This window comes from Falco rusticolus, chromosome 2, assembly GCF_015220075.1.
Source record: "Falco rusticolus isolate bFalRus1 chromosome 2, bFalRus1.pri, whole genome shotgun sequence".
Classification (NCBI taxonomy): Eukaryota; Metazoa; Chordata; class Aves; order Falconiformes; family Falconidae; genus Falco; species Falco rusticolus.
The window spans coordinates 4,804,140-4,825,371 of record NC_051188.1 but is presented as its reverse complement, the minus strand read 5'-3'; the positions used below and the strand labels follow the sequence as shown (position 1 = coordinate 4,825,371).

Sequence of the window (21,232 nt, the reverse complement as noted above, 5' to 3'; positions counted from 1 at the left end):
TTTCTCCGCACAGCTACACCCACTGTTTTTGAACAAGCTTTTCTCTTTCATAGTAATTAAATTTACCCCATTATTTGTATCATTCCTTACTCGAAGTATAAAAATCCATGTTATCATGGGAAAGGTCAGCACCGCAATGCAGTCAGCATCAAGATTTTACTAGTGCACACTATCATTTTGCGTGGTGCTACCTTCCTATTGCAGTGCTGCCTTGGTTTAGGAATCATTCTTTAAGAGAGTGCTGGAGCAATTCTGTTTCTTTTCACATCCCACCCCCCCCACCCCCCCACTTCCTCATCTTCTTGCATGGTGATTTAGCAACAAATCTGTACATAGTCTCATGCCTCTGAAGCTGTAAACAGTATTTCCTACAGAATATTTCATTGATAAATGTGTAGAATGTAAAGGAGATTTGGCAAAGTCATAAATATCCAAGAAATTTGAATAGCTTTAGAAGGAGTAATAAGCTAGTTGTATTGGCACAGATGAAAGGACATTGACTTGGAATTACATTAAATATGTGGAAAGCATTCCCCTTGTCCTTGTGTAATTTCCCTGCATGGCAACTTGTTCTGTTGACAGTAATTCTGTATTTGTCTATGTCATGGCCCGGTTTGCTTAGCACTGACAAGCATAAAACCCCATTGCTGAAGTGATGCTTTAACAATATTGCCATGTGTGCAGGTGACATGGTGGAAATGGGTGATACAAGTAAAGGGCACTTCTTCCATTTCCTGTTGAGCATGTTTGAGAGTAAGAAATCTTTTTGTTTTGTAGGTCATAGGAGGCTCTTTCCTATGGTGTTCAAGGGAACTCTGATCCCAGTGGATTAATTTTGTTTGCTCATACAAAGAGTCATGTTACCAAATATACTAGCTTGATTGCTTACATTCAGAGATTTCATTAGAGGAACCCCAGTTAATTCCCAACCAGGAAATTGATGCAGAAGCTTGCATTCATCATCCTAATTCAGCAAACTTAGCGCATCCAGGCAAAAGAGTAGAACAGAAAGTTGATTATATAACTGCAGGAATCCTGAAACCCAGCAGAATGATTCAATTGATTTACTCTGATTTCTTAATGGAAAAGAAAAAAAACAGACACGACAACAGCCACAATGCAAGACTCCTGTGATGGGCTCTCCAGCATATTCCAAATTTGCCCCCAGTTAGAAACATTGCAAGAATTCAACTTTCTTCTCTTCTGGCCAAAACCACATCCAGGGAGTACAGTGGGTTTTAGGAGAGTTGAGTTTGAAGGTGAAATAAACCCTCTTACTGTGGGCTCCGAAAGGCCAAAATACGGCTCGGCTCTGTGGTAGGCTACTCTATGGAATTGATTCACAGGTAGCACCACAGAAAACATCCTGGGTTTAATAACAACCTGGCTTCAAATTTGACACAGTTAGTGATACGGCCTGGACAGTGTCCCAGATGCTAGGCTTCCCCCCTCGGAGATGCAAAGGGAGACTTCACTCTGCCCACATGGGCCTTGCTCTGAGATTGTATCTGCTATGTGAATCTCTCCGTATCGTACTTAATAGCACTAAGCCTGAATTCTTTGATTCATATTAGGATTATTTAGAAAAAACAGTGACAGAGAGGGCTTCCCTGTGTGGTGGAGTTGGGATGTTCATCATCCTTGAACAGCCTGGACACAAGACCAGAACCATCACTTGAAGTTCAGTTTCTGCTCCTGAATACTACAGGGTCTCTAGAGTGCTGAGGGACCAGCGGTTAGCTCTCCAAACACACAATGGCCTACCTAGCAGAGTTTTTAAAGCACCTCAGTGCCCAATTCCCATTGATCTCCACAAAAGATACATGCTGATCTGCTTTTCAAAATCTGGTTGTGGCACACACTGGTGACGTATGCAGTAACAAGTGCCAAGACAGACAGGCAGAGAGCCCATCCCACACTGGGTGGCTTTTGTTTCACTTAGCAAAACTCCTATTTTTGAGAAATCTGCCCCTTGAAGTTTACCTTTCATCAGCCTTGTTGCATAAATAATCAGACGTGCTGAATAGCCAGGGTTGTAATCAGTGCCTCTCCATTTCTGCTTGGAGCAGCTGGAATCCCGACAAGGCACATTACAGGTGGATCCTGGTCTCTTTTCCCCAGCTTTCTAACACACCACTTGTGCCATTTAAATCCATAAAGCAGCTCAGCCCATAATAAAATATTGCAACCCAACATAAAATAAGCCCACTGGTGTCTGGTGAAGATTCTTACTACCCCCAGCCCAAGAGGACAGACAGTCAGCTCTCCACAGCTGAGCTGTGTTTAAGCCCCTGCTGCTCTCCCTGCCTGGTTGAGCCGGGTACCTTTGTGTAAGAGAAGGCCACGGTTATAGCAGTCGGTGGAAGATATGTGCCTGCTGCTTTGTTCTGACATGATTTTGCATCGAGTTGAAGGTAATCTGGCCTTAAGTAGTTTGGCAGCGTATTTGACAGTGAATATTAAGCACAGATGAACTTCAAAGGCAGGCTTTTTCCCTGCTGCTGTGGCATAAACTTCTTGTGCCATCGCTGGTTCAGCAACAAACGGCTACTTTCTCCTCCCCTTCCAAATTTGTGTGATCTCAGTTTAACTCCAGTGATTTCACTGAGGATCTGTCCACCTCACCCCATGGGGAAGATAAAGGGAAAAATGATATTTGGAAAACGAAGGCGAGTGTGCTGGGGAAAACGTCCTGCTCAAGGACCCAGCACCTCCCCGTTCCCTTTTCCCTTCCTCCTTTTCTGTGAGCCAAGACAAACGTTCATGTTATCTTTCCCAATGCATTTGAGACAAAACAAACCAAGTTAGCTGAGGCTGGTGAATTTAGGGGGCTTTCAGACTAAAAAATGCTCACATGAGCTCCCCCCATAGCAGGTCTGAAGGCACAGTGGCTTCCAGGAGCAGGGTGATGACGTGGAGCTGAGTGCGGTGCCTTTGGTTGCAGAGGACACCTTAGAAAATCAGTTTTTCTTCTGAACCGCTGCGTAGTTCCTCAGCATGTCCCACATACCCATAGAGTTTCCAAAGGAGTGTCTGTAGATAATAAGATATTTTAATGCCAGAACTATAGCATGGGAATGAAACTGTACAGGCTTAGAGAAGAACAATTCATGCTGCCGTGGAGTATTGCCGTAGAAGGCCCCCAATATTTTTCAAATGCCAAGAAAACATTGACACATAAGTGACATATGGTCAGCGTTGGCAACTGCCTCCACTGCCGTCATCTGCACAGTGACTGATGCCTGAGTTTACAGTTTGGGCTGCTCCGGATGTCAAAATCCAAGAGACACGTTCCCAGGCTTCAGCCGCCGTCCAAGTGGATGGTGATGCTGTGCATCCTGCGTCACTACCACTGCACCAGGGTCATTAGCTAATCTCGTTCCCAGTCCTCATACTGCCCCACACTAGGTTAGTGCTGATCCTCCCAGCCCTCTCCGCTTACTTGCAATAGTGCTTCAGCGGATCCGTTAGATTCACAGGATGGAAAAATAATTCCTGGAAGGGCTGTGACTGCGCAGGTGGGCGGTCTGCGTGAGCGAACCTGAAACAAAAACCTCTTCAAAAGGGCACCAGGACACAACTGAGAGAGAGAATGCAGGGAGCAGACAAGAGAATGAGGGAAGTAACGTTTAAGCAGGTAATGGAAGAGAGAAATGCAAGACTCCCAGCCTCTTATTTATTAATAAAGACCAGCTGCTGTCAGGAAGAGAGTGCCGCCTGCTGCCATGAACACGGGCTCTCCGAGGCAGGACTCCAGGCTTCTGCTTGTGTCTTTGCCACCAGCTTTCTGTTTGACCCCAGAAAATCAATTAGAAGGTGGTTTTCCAGATTAATGTTCCATGGGAATTGGGCACATGACTGCTCCCACGACATCTATAACATTTATTTTTTTGTCTTTAGCCCTCCTTGAAATGAGTGTATTAGTACTTACCTATCTGGTAGAGCTGCCGTGAGGTTAATTTAATATTTGTAAAGTAATTTGATCTGGGGCTAGAGGATGCTGTATAACAGCAATGTATTACCATGAAGAAGATCTAGGGAAAACCCTCTCGCAGTCTGGTAATATCACAGGACTGTGCCTCTGTAAGACAATCAGGTGAGGTGGAGCACTTTCAAAGGACTCTGTTTTTCCTGATGAAAAGCAAAGCAGTCAGTAAAACAGAGGTAGACTTGCAAATGAGCAGAGCATTACAATACTCTGCCATATATATATATATATATTTATACATTTATACACCTCTCTCTATATATATAAACACATAAATACATATATATATGTAAAACTTTCCTGGTTCTCTTCCTGATCTTAATGAGCAAAGATGACTGGATGCCTAAACACAGCCTTCTTGAGCTCCTTGACTGAGGAGGGCTGTGCTCCACCCTTCTTCTATTTTTCTCTCCTCATAATCAAGGTTTTTCTTTTCATATCACAGCGAACTCTCCTTTGCCTTTCTAGCACCTGCACAGTCTCATAGTAAGCTGCAACGCACTTATTCAATCCTACCTTAAATGTCCTGTCTTTTATCTCCCAAGCTCACTATCTGGATAAGGTAGTGAAAGGTATGCTCTTCCTTCCTATTTTTCCTATTGTCTTTGTGTTTCTTTTTAAAAAAATGCACCGTGAACATGCTGTGTTGAGGTTGCATCTCTTCCTCATTGTCACCAAAGTGCTCCCTAATGTCTGGAAGGGTGAACTTTCCAGTCATTTAGGTAGGAAACACCTCCGTAAGTGCTGTGACCCTGTGTTAACATCGTATCAGTGTTCCTACCCGTCCCCTTGTCCCTGCCCTCCCCTCTGAATCATCTCTCATCCTCACCCCTCCTACCCAGGTAAGACAAGTCAGGAGGAAAAAAAAATTGTCTGTGAATACAGCAGGAGCCCTGTACAGTGATGTGTTTTAATTAAATGTCTATGATCCATTTTGTAACAAGCAGGTGAGTGCACTTTCTGTGTGGAGTCTTCATGTTTTTGATCCATGATGGCGAAGTCTTACATGGGAGCTTTGAGTAATGATATATGAGTAGTGGGGTTTTTTTCTTGATACAAAAGTGTTATGACCTCAAAGCCTGTGGTTGTATAAATCCTCAAAATCTATTGACGTTATTGTTGTTGCATTAGTGTACCCTACAACAAAATTCAACCCTGTGTTCCTATTTGTAAATGCAAATCAAGTCTGGCACCCAGGTCCTTCTTTAACTAAGAAACAAAGGCATTAAAGTGTTACAGAATATAGATAATCTGCTATTGTAAAAAAAAATCTCAGTTTATTAATCAGAGCAATGAGCTAAATTAATTTACAACATTAAAATCGAAATAGACAGTTCCACAATGCACTTAGCTTTCTAAAAATATTGAAATAGCACAGATCTAGTTAAATACAACAATCTGACAATAAATATGATTGAGTTGGACACACATATCTTTCTACATGGCTGATTTGACACTAACAGCAACACAGTGCTGACACCACGCAGCATCATATGTTTGCTGGTTAAACAAACCAAAAAATCGAGTTGAACAAATCAGTTTCTTCCATAGCATTGCCCTCCTCTTCAGACTGTGAGCAATCAGGAATAGCAGCTGTGAGAGGCTGATGAAGAAGGACAGATATGCCAAAATATTTGTCCCGTGAGCAGTTAAAATGAAGTCTCTGCTGTATAGGGCTCTTGTGGTGTGACAAGAAACACGGTTGCCCTACTGACTTCACTTCTCTGGATGAATTTACGATCTAATGTTTCTCTCTTGTTTCCATTGAGGCTTAAAGACAGATTCAGGTACAATCACAAACAGGGAAAAACTCTGAACAGACAAACAAATATTAACGATAAGGAAATGTCCACACTTTAAGTAAGACTTTTCAGCATCATGCAGCAACTGGGAGCTGTCCTTGGAACACTGTTTATAGATCAGTGATTTGTCCAGTGGTAGTTAGTTTTCTGTCATTGCTTAGCATCCGTAAAACATGCTTGACTTTATTTAAATTAGGAGAAAAAAAAAATATTCTCCTTCTTAGATCAAAGAAAGAGGGTCACTTTTTGTGCCCTTATGAAATAATAGCGGTGGCATGTTTAGAAGATGATAATGGGCCATCACTAGGGCGTGTCATCAGAACTTCCTATTAATGTTCCACATCGCAGTGTTTTGCATTTCAAAACCCCCAGGCTCCTCCTTTTCATCTCAGCATATACTGGAGAAAGTTGGGTCAAAAGGTAGCAGATAAGCACCAAGGGGATAGAAAAGAAGAGAAATCAACCTGCAGAGCCTTGGTCCAGGGACCTTCAGTACTGACTTGCCCATTCAGTGGCCCAATTTTTTTTTTTTTTTTTTTTAACTAAGCCTTCCATAGCTGTCATTTTTCCTCTGGATAGATTTTTGACTTACCCTTATGCCCAAGAATAAACACACATTGTATTTAGTGAGTATTTCAGTGGGAATGGGAAACAGGTTAAAGAACATACTAAGAATAAAAGATTGTCTTTTACCATGCATGGCCTCTTTTGGAAAGATTAGCAATAGCTGAAACATTAGAAGTACATATTCTTTACTTGGCTAACTGCATGGTGTGCATTTTTCAGAACTAAATTACTCATGCCCTTTTGGCTTTCTTAATTATTAACATCTTTCTGGTTGAAATCCCTTCCCAGTAATCCTGTGTTGTCAAGGGTGAGCCCGATTTACTGCTGAATCTTTCCCACAGCTTTACAACAAACCAGGAAGTCAGAGAAGATGCAGAAATGTTTCTAAAGTGGAGGGCAAGTTTCAGTAGCAAACATCAGCATGGTTAAACCAGGGAGCTCTAACCTGGATTGGAGTCTTCTAAACTAAAGCCTAATTGACACTGGTAATTCTTAAAATGAAAAGAGGTGCCTGTTATTAAAGAGAGCTCCTCCATCCAGGGTGCCATTGGAGCTGATGGCACATCAACGTAATTAATTTCTATTGTTGGTTATCAATTCTTGTTCTTAAATAATGACATTAACAGTGTAGCGAGGCATCTAAACAGCTAGTCTGAAATGTAAAGATGCTGAACAACATTTGAGTTCAGGGGTGGCTGCAAGGTGACTTCTTTGGCCTGCTCCTGAAGTCTGGGAAGCAGTGAGAACCCAAGGTCCAACCACAGCCGATTCTTAAATTTGTACGGTTATAAGCAATGGGAGCTCTGGAAGGAACTTTGAAATCTTTGTTTTATGGAATGCATCTGATTAATGGTTTCAAGATTCCCACCATTACAAAACAGTGGTAGTTGAAGAGTTGAGTTAGTGTGTTTCAGGACACTTTACCAGGTTTCTCATAATTTGCAGGGATCAGCTGGTGCTTTGCTTCTCCCCTTCAGCCCTACAGAACTTCTGCAGATCACTTACCAATCGTTGTTCTCTCAAGCTCCAGGTGTTTGCATCCTCACATTGCATTCAGCCATGTCCTGCTCCATTCAGAGCTCAGCCACTGCCTACTGGGGCTTTCTGGAACATCCGTCAGTGCTGTCCTACTGACAATGGAGGAAAGATAATAGCCTTATCTTTTAAGTCCCAATTTCAAGTGGCAATGAGGCTTGGCCTGAAGAAAAATCCCATTGAACATTGTTTATAATTGGACTAATTAGAGAAGGCCTTAACTGTACAGATCATTAAGAGGAGATTATTTTACCAACAATCTTAAAATGGCATGACAATTTCTTACTCTGGTGACAGTCTCCATCGATACTCTTTTCTTGTCTAGTTCAAGGTCAGTCCACTTTTTATATCGCTTCTCTGGTCTGTACTATCTCTTGGATGGCAGACCTGGCGTCTTTGTGAATGTCCTGCAGTACTGTCATCTTCCGGCAGTGCCTTCATGTGCTGTTGGAAACTCACACAAAGGGTTCCTCCCCTGCCCCACCTCAAAAAGCCCTATTCATATATGTAATTCTCTTAGTCTCCCAAATACAATTAACAAACACAAACAAGAATAACGGATCATTAGCGACTAGCTATGAGAAATCAGAGCTGCAGGACTGTGGTGGTGTGCATCTGTGAGGATTAAGCCATCACGCTGTGCTGATGTTCAGAAGCACTTTGGAGACAAGACGATCTTTTTGCTTTATTCCCCAGCATGGTGGAAAGGAGAGGATAAAGCTGATTTGTATCATTGTTCCGTCCAGTGCTTTGTAGTGCACTGATTGTGGAATGGGCAACACTGTACTGTACCTGTGTGACGTCAGTGATGGTCAAGCTTTGTGCAGAGAACCAGTGTAGAAATGGTAGTACTCATTGTCCATTCTCATAAATATATTGGCCTACAAGTCCATGTTATCTTCTAACTTTCTGAAGGTACAAGTTCTCTGACAGCTGCTGTTTAATTCGGGTGTTTTCTGTTAATGGTTTCTTTTCTCATTATTTCTGAAAACTGTCTGCTCTCCTACCAAACCCGTGAGATAGGACACATACAATTTAATCCTCACAGCACCAATACTTTGCTGTACCTTTAATGTGATGGTTAATATATATGAAAACTTTTATGTTCATGAATCTGTGAAGAGTTTATCTCATTAGGAAGCAGGTCTTTCCGACTCCTTAGAAGAAATTTATCTAGCTAGGAACCACAGATGACCCTTGGTAGGAAGGGGTAAACTTACTTTCTAAACGAAAAATGGCAAGATAGTGGAGTATGAAATTACAGTTAGGAGTTATCCTACTTTAGGTATCTACAGCATAGATGCTTATCTCTCATCTGGTCACCCTGGTTTCTTTTAATAGTCAAGAAGAGGAATTTGTGGAAAGCATACTCTCATGAGATACTCTTTCTCCTGCCTCTCCTCTCCTCTCCTCACTGATGCTCTTTTCCTCTGTCAGCTTTCTGAGATGCTTGTCTTAAGTTTTGCTGGGTACAGATCGCGAAGATTCAGAGGAAATCCTGAAAGTCCATTCAAATACTCTCAAACACATTTCATATAGACAACGAATCGCACACAAAATTCAAAGCCATAGGACTGAAGCAGTCTTCTCAGTTAAGAGTCCAGTCTTCTGCTGTCAAGGGCAAACACATTGTGTAAATCTTTATATAAGTTTACCAAGCTCTATGGATAGATAAGTGAGGTTTCTTAATACTCCTAATGGGAGGCTACTCCAAAACTTTATTCCTTTGATCCTGGCAAATGATTTTTTTTTTCCTTTTTAATTTTCAGCCAGAATTTATTCATGCTTGGCTTATGCCCATTTGTTCTTATGCCAGCATTATTCTCTTTAGCTTAAATAGCTGCTTTCTCTTCTCATTGTTTGTCTTTTTCATGAAATTGTGGGAAGCAATCATAGTCTTTTCAGCCTTTGCTGTGCTAGACAAATCAAGCTCTTCTCATTTCCTCAGATGCATAAGGTGCTTCATTCAAATTATATCAGCTATTTTCTGCCACTCCAAATTCCTGCTTTCCTAGTCCTGGAAGAGTAGAGCACATGCAGTTCCATTGGAGCTCCTAATTTCTGCATTTACATTAGTTTTTCCTTATATTTGTTGGACACTTCTCACATGAGACATTTGAAGATCATTTGTTTTTATCAGTCTCAGAGCAAGTGATCAATCACTACAGTATCTTTTCTATCTAATAATGTTAGATCTTTGCTTTTGGTATCTTTGTTCCAAAGATTATGAAATGCAAAATATAATTAAAACAACAACAATAAAATGGAATCCCTTTTTTTCCTCTGAATTTTCAATATGCGGAAACCTCATAAGCCTAGCTTAAACTGTTTCTGGGATTTGGATCTGCGTCCTGGCTTGGAACCAAACCAAGGAGACTCTTGGTCTTTATCTCTCAGCAAAAAACTTCTAAAACCTATCTTCTTCCCATTGCAGAAAATAAGAGTCTGCTCCAGAAAATAAACACTGCTTGTTGGTTTAAAAATCTAGCAGTTCCCAAGCCACCTTCTCTCATCTTCTGTAGTGGTGTCTTCAATTTCTCATCACCCAACTCCTGGTTCTCACTGCTCTTCTGTAGACGTCCACACCACAGCACCTTTGCAGGGAATTTCCTGCACAGCCTCTGCAACTGCAGGATAGAAATGAAGTTTTTAGGATGGTTATAAAGAGTCTAAGCAGTAAAAACATGAGGTGTGATCAATGGTGATGGACCAGCCAAGCTCTAACGGAGCCCTGCAGAATACACATAAAGTGAGAATTCTTGAGAGGTTTTTCATCTAGACAAATATAGGCAGATTTATAAGGAGGGGAAAAAAGTCCTGTCTACCACCAGGATAGCCCCATCCAAACTGAATTTATCTACTCCTGGGTGGGATTACCTACCTAGCTAACTAATTTTAGCAGGTTATTTTAACAAGTAATGCACTTCTTCCTCTCTCATTCTCCAAAACACTTGAATGCTTTCGGCTTGTACTGAAAGTATGTAAAGGCAACAAACACATAAATTCACTCTAGCATAAGAAAATACCAGGTTAGATGGTTAAAGGTTTGATACTACTGTAAGTAACTGAAGTCAGGGTATTAAGATGAAGAATTTCAAGCAGTCTTGCCTATAAATAGCTCCTCTGTAGTATATAAATATTAATATAGTGTATAAATACCAAAATACACACACACACACAAGCATGCTCACACATACGCACACATGTTATATGCCCCTCCCAGCTGCAGAATACACATTTTAAAAGACTAAAATTCAACAAATATCTTTGTAAATGAAAAAAAATAATATTTCAGAAACTTTTAAAGGAGTTTTCCTTACCACCTTTGTTTCTTTTTCCATTTGGTCCCTATAAATCTGTCACTTGTTAGAAAAATAATCCTAGAAAAATTCAGTTCACCATGAAACAACTCTTGGAGTGAAAAAGTGTTTCAGGATGACCTTTCCCTAGCGCAGGACACTCGATGACGCGCGGTGCTCTGCATGCCGTCTCAGCACTTCCCTGGGCAGCAGTAGTGCGTCATGCGGCCAGCCAGATGTTGCAGTGATGCACACCTCTTTGCCATCGCGTTGTAACACTTCAGGCCAGGCAGGATCAGTCCGTCTCATTTGCTCAGTTTCACAAACAAACCTGGCTTGCAAAGCGGCGGGCCTAAAGAAACTCAAAATTCATGGCAGGATTGCCCAACAGATGTATAAATAGAGAGGGCCTTAAAACAGGGCTCAGGAAGACTGAACTGTGTTCCTGGTATAATCAGTCCTGCTGAGTGACCTTGACAGTCACTTCAGTCCCTTGTACTTCAGTTTCATAAGCTGTAAAATGTCTCTTACATTTCTGATGGCTTTTTGGTAAAGATTTTTGAGCTGTGCAGGTAGAAAAAAAACCAACAAACAGAACTGTATAAGTGAAGCAGCCTCCCTTACACCGCTGCTTACTGTGGGAATTGCTCTTCTATTTTTCTGGGGGGAAAGGACCGAAATCTCAGCAGGAGGTCATCAGATGAGAAAATCAAACCTCAGTGAGCAGACTGGGAGCTTGGTGTTCATCCCCCCGTAAGTTTTATCACCTGTAAAAGAAAACGCCTGCCTCTGTGCCGGGCTCACTGTAGTCACTGGGGAGAAACGGGTGTTTCCAAAGCTTCAGCTCATCAATGTGGGCATCTAACAAACACGTAATGGGAGACTTGTGCCACGGGACAGTCTGTTTCTCTGCTGACTACAGAGAGATTTGAAGGTATCTCTGTTATAGATTGATTATAATGGGATGAGATGAATGCCGCCCAAAATGACTACAGTAGGGAAACTGGGGGGGTTCCAAATATTTTCTGCCTTCCTTTTCCAGCTGGCTTTGATTTCTTACCAGTTGGAGATCTCAGTACTGCTGAAAGCCAGCTGCTTTATCCCAGTGGGCGCTGGGAACTTTAACCCTGCATGCAATTTAGGTAACCCCAAATATTGGTCTTACATAGCAAATCCTTGGAGAGCATGGTGGGGTTTACAACCAATGAAGCAGGAAAATCTCATTGCCTCCCTGAAGCTCACCATTCCCTCGGTCCAATTAGTGAGGCCGTACGTTGAGGACTTCCTGGGAGAGCCAGGAACAGCAGCCCATTTAGTTGGTCACCACCATTCTGATACCAAACTGGGACAGTTCACTCCAGGTGGGAAGACACCAAGTGGGAATGGAGAAATAAACAGAAGGCAAAGAGAAAAAGCTATTTAATTAGCCCCTTTCCAGGCTGTTTTGCTTTATCTTTCCAATGCGTGTGAATGTGTGGCTGTTTGCCTTGCAGAGGGATGCCCTGGTTTGTGTAACGGCAATGGCAGATGCACCCTGGACATGAACGGCTGGCACTGTGTCTGCCAGCTGGGCTGGAGAGGAGCGGGCTGCGATACTTCCATGGAGACAGCATGCGGTGATGGGAAAGACAACGATGGAGGTAGGACATGAGCACATGTGATATGTCAGGCTTCACAGAGCCTATAAACCTTGCACAGTGAACAGTCAGCTGGGCTTGATTCTGCAGGGCAGATTGTTTTTTGACAGCTGGTGGAGACAGGGAATTCTGCCAAGCTGACTCAGCCAGAGTGGATTTGAACTCAGATGAAATGGATTTGGACTTGGGGTGCCAGGGCTGAAGAGGGACATTTGTTTATACTCAAATCAAGTCCATATACTAGAGAGCAGGCAGAGGCTGTGCACTCGTCCTATCACTCCACCCCAGCCGAGTGGCTCAGCAGTGACACGATGGGACCACCTCAGATAGCAAACGTCCCTGACTGTTCGAACTTTGGCCTCACTGCCTGAGGTTTTCATCGAGGCTCTCTGGTAGGTCACTACTGACTTGGGATGGATGTATTGCAGAAACTTAGAGGCTTCAGTGACTGATCCTCATGCCCACAAGCCATCCAATCTCTCTCAAGCCATGTTTTATTGATTACAGTTCCATATGTAATGATGTCAGGCATGTGAATAATAGCTCTGCGTAATGCAAACTTAATATTCAGAGTTATCTCATTACAAAGGAAACCCTGGTGCAGTGTGAAGGTTTGAATTAGAGGGCAGGAGATGAGATATTAAATTTAAGGCATAAGGGAGACTGCATAATTTGTTTTGTTGTCACTCAGCAAAAGGCTTTGTAAACCACAAGTCTGGGCCAGGACCCAGACTGTGAAGTGGAGACTGCATTTTGCAAGCCTCTGTTTTATCATATTCACAAGAACAGTATAGTTTAAAAAAAAATAAAAATAGCCAAGCCAAGACTGTGATTATCTGCTTCACAGCAACTGGGATTCTGATTGAATATTTAAAATATTGCTGCACATCTGGCATGGCAAATGAACCAAATTATCCCTTTAGAAAAGACTGAAAAATTTGGAGAACCATACAAAGAGTACACACTATAAAACAAAGGTCGCTTTTTGCCTGACACGAAACTGAGTATCACTGTATTCGTCTTTCCTATTTATAGCTGACACAGGGCAGCAATAAATTTCATCGCATCAGATGTGTAAAAATATGACAAATAGAGCCAAGGATAATCCCAGTTTCCATGGAGAAAAATAACAAACAAACAAACACAAAATAAAAAAGGGTGAAGTTTTTGGAAAGAGAGGGAGGGAAAAGGAGTAACCCAGCCTAACACACAATGTAGACCACAAGTGTATAACATCAAAATAGAGCATGACCAGACTGAACATCTCCTCGTAGCTCCTGGCTGAAGATTCTAACCTTGTAGCTGGTTTACCCTCACCTTGAATTGATCCGTTTGCTGCCTCGCTAGCCTGCAGGACAGCAGATGTGGACGGGAAAGACAAAAGGCATCGTCTTGTTTACAAGTTAGCGCACATCAGCTGCTAACTTGCATTTGGTGAACTTGTGTGGAGCAGTGGTGTACACAGCTAGAGCAGAGCAACTGATAGGTTGGAACACGTTGCTTTGTGACAGCTTATCCATGTGTCAGAGCCCACAGATGAGTGTTAACTTTACTCTTGGTGCATTAAAAGAAAAAAATACATGTACATGTTGTACATTACAGTTTACAGATAATCCATCATACGCTATGCTATTCCTTTGATTTCCCTACATTACTGCTAAGGACTCTCCTCAGCTGGAAAGTGGAACAGGGGAATACATTTACCTTCTTGACTTGATTTTTATACATTTTTAGGGATCATTTTTTATTTGTGGGTTCAAATCTAGAATTTCAACCCACAAGATTTAGGGGCACCAGCAGTGGTGAAGTATTTCTGCTTTGAAGCCTGAGTTCCTTGTTTAGCACAAGGATTCAAATGTAGTTACACGGACTTGTGAAGAAAGGCTGATTCTGGACCTGTTTCCTAGTTTTTATGCTGATTTTTATAGCAAGGCAGATGGAGACATTTGTAGAACATCTAATAGAACAATTTAGGTTGCAAGGGACCTCCAACAGTTACCTAGTTCAACCCCCTGCTCAAAGCAGTTTTAATTACATCAGGGTGCTCAAGGCTGCATCTACTCAACTCTTGAACACCTCCAAGGATGGAGATTTCACCTCTCTGGGGAACCTGCTCCAGTATATGACCATCCTTATCGTAAACATTTTTTTCTCCTAATATCTAATCATAATTTTCTGTGTTCCAACTTAATGACTGTTGCCTTTTGTCCAGGACCATCTGAGACATCCTAGAGTACCCCAGATGGCTTCTGGCTTTCCCTTCACAATAACTGGGATCTCTAGTAGAGCATTGACATAGATATAGATAAAGAGATAGAGACATAGACATAGACATAGACATAGACATAGACGTAGGCATAGACATAGACATAGGCATAGACATAGAGAGAGAGATAGATATAATCTTGTGTGTGACATCTGCCCTTGGATTTCTCAGATATCCAAAGGCAACTCAAATAACACTAGGCACCTGTGTTTAGAAGCAGAATTGAGCCCATGTTTGATGCAGCCACTTTGTCACCACAAACATTATACCCTGGGAAACTGCTGTGCTTCAAAGAGCGCTGAAGAGATGCCTCTTAAAAGAGCGTGTAGTATGTGTAAGAACATTATAGCTTCTTCCTCTTTTGGAATCCTGTCAAGATTCTCTGGAGTGATGCATGCTGGAGAAAGGTGGTTTATTTTGGTTCACCGTAAAGGGTTTCAGGGCTGTTGCGGAATTTGTCTTTATGTGCACATGAGCGTAGGCAATGGAGATGGCAGTCCTTTCATGAAGCTTTACAAGACAAACATCTGAGCTAGTCACTGCGGGTACCATCAATGGAGAGAAATAGATTTAGGGCATCATCTCTCTGAGCTATTTCAGATATCACCTCGTAGGGGCCCACATTTGGTCGGTGACCGCTGCCCTTCGAGTCATTTTCTGCTCAGAGCAACATCACTTGAAGCTCAGACACCACCGTGGGGCCATTCACACTTGGGGAAGGGTTCTGTCTGCCTGAGCTGGTTGGAAGCTGGTTCCCTAGCTGTGGTATGGAGTGTCTGCTAATCAACATCCCTGCAGCCGGAAATCCCTCAGGATAATGGGAGCTGAAGTCAGAATCTTTGATTAGATCCCAGCCTACTCATACCCTGAGGGAGACGGGTACCAAATTACAGGGTGTGTTGGACTCTAAAATCTGAAGGCTGTTCCTGTAAACAATAACAAGCTAAGCAGAAGTCACCCAAAGAGAGGCACGGTGAAATGTAATCTCTGCTCGGGTGTCTCGGAGAGCAGTCCCCTCTCTGCGCACGAATGTCATTTGTCAGAGCCGGCACTTAGGTTTCACAGCCAGGTCCCCTTTATTTACACTTTTAAAACACAAAGCCCATCAACTTGAAAGGAGTTGTGGCAAGTAACTGAGAGCAGGTGATCATCCACTATCAGTCACAGAACAACAGTGCAGTGGCACAGCTTGAACAGGCTGGGTAAAAGGCTAGGATTTTACACATTTGACCTAAGAGGCTGACTGTATTACAACAAATGGGAGGTGTTTTCTTAAAAAAAAGCTGAGAAAAGCGGTTCTTGCCTCTCTTTGGCAGAAAATAACCTCTCTAATTCATGGCTGCAAAAACTCAGTACCTGAGAGTAGTCCTGTCTCACCCCACGCTGAGTGCTCTGTCATGTGCTTGAAGAATAAGAAGTTTGAAGGTTTAAAAGACCAAGGAAATTATCTTCTGTGACAAGTCCTAGAAGTGGAGTTAATGACATTTGACAAAGCCTTGAGAAGAGGCTGATATTCTACAGGCTAAATGTGGGCTTCACTGCATTTGTAGACTCCTCTGTTAGTTCCTCTGAGCAGAGTGTACAGGAAAAGTGGAGAGGGAGAGGATATTCTTCACAGTCTCACAGATATGCTATTGGGCAATGATGCTGTGTTAACCACTTTTGCACTAGAGGAGTCATGTAACTGGACAATTCCTTCCACATTGAGAGCCAGAGTTGGCCATTTCCCCATTTCACTGTCTGGATACACCACACTGTCCTGAAACCATGAGAGAATTACAGATATTAAACTAAATCACTTTTTTTTTTTTGTTTGAAAGTTCTGTCTGATCAACACAATAACTTCACTTGAGGGCTTTTTTTATTGTTTTAGGCTTTTCCAGAGAAGCCAAGTAAGGTAAAGTTTTCTGGTTCTCTGGGAAGTAAAACTGACCTCATTTTTCATTTGCTTTGAGCAATTCCAGTTGCAAAACAGCTGCTGAACTGTGCCCAAAGTGAATCTACTTTACCTGTGAAAGGCAAAAGTCTTTCTCAGGTGAAAAACACATCTGGAATATAAGTGTTCCTAGTATTATCTAACCCTTCATATTCATTAGAGGTTGATGTTCAGTTGTCCGCTGTTCTCTGCTGCCTCTTCCCAATGTAAGCACTTCCAAAGGCTGTATTAGTGATTACTGCAGGGTAGTTTAAATAGGTAGACAGGCAGATGGATGGACAGATAGATAATCTTCCCAGTCAAATAACATTGGCCTGTCCCAGCGTATATTGCACATCATTACACAGAAGTACAGCAACTTCATTTCTCTTACATGTCACCTGGTCAATGATCTTCCTTTGGGAGTGAAAAAAATAAACCTTCCTGTTCTCTTTTCCTGCAAGAGCTGTAGTAGCAAAACCTCTGCCCCTCAGTTTGTGTGACAGCTACGTGCAGTTCATTTAGCCTAGCGTGAGCACAGGGTTCCAGTGTACACGTTTTGCCTTTGCAAGTTCAGTCTGAGCTCCACCAGATGCTACCCAAGAGCTAGCAGGTAGAGCAATCCTTACGCTTTCCTGCCCTCTGTTATCCTGGGCCAGAACAACTCCCTGTTTTCCAACCCTGGAGCAGCGAGCAGGTCAGAGCCACCAAGCCACCACACATGGGATTTTTCCCTTTCCTTGTAGCCCTGAGTATTAGTTATTGCTGCCACTAGAAACCAGCTCTCACTTCAGGGACAATGTCATTTAGGAATGGGTTTTCTGAGGCAAATCAGTGCTGTTTGTTTAACTGTACCATAGCCCGTTGGTGCAACTCCACAGAGTAATGCGTCGTGTCTTGCTTGCCCATCCAAGGATCAGGTAGTGCTCATAGTAAGGTGGAGACGTGCATAATGCTTTGGGACAGCAGCATTTCAAATGCTTTGGCAAGAGAAATTTTGGCACTGCACACTGGCCTTCTTAACACCCATGTGTCCACCATCTGTTCACCACATGCCAAATCATGTGTTAGAGAGCTGGCAGGGGTCTGCATTGCTCTTTGCCAGTACACAGAGTTACACCTGAAGGTAGCATCAGGTTTCTAAAGGGAATTGTAAAGAATCCAGGAGAACCCCGGAATGCAATCCTTTGTCTTTGCAAATGCATGAGATCTAGACAAGGTGGTGGGGTGCTTTCTGGTATTTTCTTTTTCTTTTTGCACACTGATATGAACCTTTACTTCATGCCTGCAAGGCTTTTATACCACAAGAAGACTGCCTCCTGGGCTTGGTGTGGGAGCTGTCTGCTTCCTTGAAACTGTAAAAAATGATGCATTAATGTGGTAACTACATTTATGAAGGGAAGTGTTGAGATCTGAACGCACCTGGGAAAACAACCATCTTAAATTAGCATTTGCCGTCACAGATAGATCTAGTCAAACAACAGCGTCGTCTTGGAGGAACCACAAAGCACTGCTGAAAAGTTGAAGAAGTCTGCTGTACCTGAAAAGATTGGCTAGCTGGTGTAATTTGTTGTTTTCTTCCTCTGTTTTATGATGACTGCTAATCAACCTTTCCTTTAGCAAGAGAACAGAATGACCGGTTCGCATTTTCAGGTTTCAGGTCTTTGCTGATGCTGTGTTGGACGGTGACACTTGGGTATCACTTGCTGACAGTTGTTAGCACTCGGGCTGTCAGGGGGGATGCAAACCCATGCATTACAGCATCAGGAGGGGGTACAAACCCATGCATTACAGCATCAGGAGGGGGTACAAACCCATGCATTACAGCATCCAGAAGAGGTGTAGGTGGTGCCATTACAGCGGATGATGTGTTGTGAACTGAGGGTCTAGCAGTGGCTGTGGGTTGTCTTGACAGCTTCAGAGAGTTCCTGGTACTTTTGATTTGTCCTTAGTGAAATGCCTTTGATTAACAGATTTAGAAAGAAACCATAAAAGCGTCCTCTGTGTTGAAAGAAACCTACCATTGTCTGCTGAAATGAGGGAAGTTACTCATGGGAAGGAGGCACTGCTGGTATATAAGAATTAAGAAAAGGTGACATCTTCAGAAAAGACAGGCTTGGACACGCATTTCATAAAGCACTTCTGCCCCTGAAAAGATGCTTAAACAGTGTTTGGGCCCTAAGCTCAAAGGAGAAATTCAGGAAAGCTCTACTGACCCGCTTTAGCACCTGAGACAAACTCTTGTCTACTCTGTGGGGCAGAAAGTCCCCTTAAAAGCCTTAAGGTTTTGCCACAAGTGTGCTCAGGGTGCACAGAGCACATGGCCACTTTCTCTTGACCAGGATTTGAGAAACCTGCCTATATCCGAGTTACCTGAGACACCTTGCTGAGCTGTGCTGAGGTGATTGCTTGAATTGCCTTGGATCCAGTCCACAGAATATGTTTAGGGTGAACTATTAGCAGTAGCGTAACACTTGAAACACTTGCTAGGAAAGCGAGAGACCTTGGTGACAAAGATATTTCAGCTGCTGAGGCTGTGAACCCATTGTTCCCACAAAAATTTTCTAAGCTGCGAGTCCCTTTTTCTCAGAGGAATCGGTTTTGGAGAGGTGCTTTGGCTCCTGTAGGAAGCAATTTCTGGTGTGGTATTGCAGGCCCATTGATCAGGTTACGCAACATATACTTACGCCCTGTCTGAATGCTGGCTGCTCCTCTGCTCGGAAGGGCCCTCACGTACCTTGCTCAGCTTCATGAATTTCACTGCAAACATCACACGGCTTGATATCTGCGCTGCTTTGCTGCTGTGCAATGACTAAGTGTCCCTTCGTTAAAAGCCTGCCTGGAGAAAGGAAGAAACCCACAAAGCCAGCCGCATCAACTGTATTCTCCAGAGCAACGATGAGCAGGGGGATGCTGTGAACTTGTAGACTCTAAACATGTTATGATAGCTCTGGTTTGTGCCCAGCTAGTGGTGATTATCGTGTGCTTTCTGTCACTTTCTCCTCCTGCTTCCATTCTTTTTCTTTTCAGATGTTTTTTTTTAAACAAGAACGTAGCTCTGGATTAGGATGCACTTTTTGCAGAGCATTTCTGTAATGACTAGCACTGTGGAGCTCCGCTTCTGCACTAGAGACTGAGGATTCCTGTAATTCAAATACATGATCACTATTATGTATGACTATTATTTTGAACTTGCAAACACGTGCTGAGCACAGAGTAAGATGTGAGAGCTATTCCTTTCCCAGGCAGCCAGTAATCTAATTTAGCCAGGATACAACCAGTGAGAAGCTTGTTTAGGCAAAATCAAAACAGAGCATGTGGGATAGAAAGAGCAAAGAGAACATAAGAGCTAACGCGATCACAGGGGGTTGACAGTCACGTTGCTATTCTTCCTTATGTTTGTGTTTTGATTCCCTTTGATTCCTTACAGTGGGGCCAAAAGCTACAACTCTTTTGTTGGATAGGTAAAATTGGTGTCTACGAAGCGCTAGAGTAAAACCTATTTATTCCCCAAATGCACTTGAAGTAAATTGAGTGCTGGTCCTCAACTCAGAGCAGAACACCGTTACTCCTGTAAACCTTCATCAGCACAAACATTCACAAAAACAATAACTTGTGTTTCGTGCAGAAGTACTGAGCCATTCCTTTAGTCTTTGTTTCACCGGAGTTTAGACTAGCTCTGGAAGGGTAAAACCTGATTTGCTCAAAGGTAAGGCTAACACTTTGTTAGCTTTACCTTTGAGCATCTGCATTTTAAACCCTCCCTATTCAAACTCTCCCAGTAATACAGCCAAAAGCACCACAGGACAAGACAGGCTGTCCCCACAAAAAGAGATAATGTTGCCTGGTGAATGGCACAGGAAGGAAAGTGAATAAGACCTGGATGAGGTGAGAGGTGCAATTATTTGTATCAGTGCATGTTATGCTTTCATTGGGAATGGAGATACTCCTGAAAGGCAATGGAGTTTTATTGTTATTTCTCTTTCTAGTTTTGCTTTGCTTAGTACAGTTCCTCACAGAGACTCTTCCCACTGCAGGCAGTGGCAAAAAGTCTCAAGATCTTTAGCAGGAGCAACCCTTGAGTTTGTCTTGTACGCTCTCCCAGATTTACCCTAATGAGGCTCCTTAGGCTCACATCCTCCCGACTGCCCACGTGCCTGGGTCTCCTGATGTGCATCATCCACAGGATGCTCTCTGCACAGGAGCGGGTCCATCCCTACCCATGGTCTGCCTGTTCCAGCCTGACACTTGACGTGCAGTACCTGACAGAATCAGCTTAAACACACAATAACACCTCTGGCTGAAGGTTGTTTGCATTCTATTGTTGATGTTAGCATGACGGATTTTTGCTGCAGCATCCATAACTCTGTAGAAAAGCTAAGACACCGCCCGTTAAATCAGCCAACACAATTGTGGGGCCAGGAAAACTCACAGCTAATTTGAAATTTTAATAGCTCTTGGCTGATCTTGTTTACTGCAGAAGCAGTCTCTCAAAACCAGCCCTTTGCTTCTGTACAAAACTCTAATCCTTGACACCTTGTTGGCGCTGCACAGTGGTGGGTGAGGGACTTGGAAGCCAGACTGCTTGGGACTTGAGAGAGGAACAAGACTGCTGTGGGATTTGTGAGCACTTTGCAGCCAGCAAGTGCAGCAGCAACCCAAGGAACGCAGTGGTAGTAGCCCCGTTGCAGCTGAAGAGTAATTATTTTGTAGGATAGTAATG

General features: G+C 42.9%; 1 protein-coding gene across 6 annotated transcripts in view; it reads left to right on the top strand.

The window, feature by feature from the left end:
• TENM4 (teneurin transmembrane protein 4) overlaps nt 1-21,232 on the top strand; it is a 358,119-nt gene that overhangs the window by 226,326 nt on the left and 110,561 nt on the right. For all 6 annotated transcript variants that reach the window (XM_037377895.1, XM_037377897.1, XM_037377893.1 and 3 more), the window contains one exon: nt 12,185-12,331. In XM_037377895.1, coding sequence (XP_037233792.1) covers nt 12,185-12,331 — 147 coding nt within the window. The remainder of the gene's footprint in view (nt 1-12,184; nt 12,332-21,232) is intronic.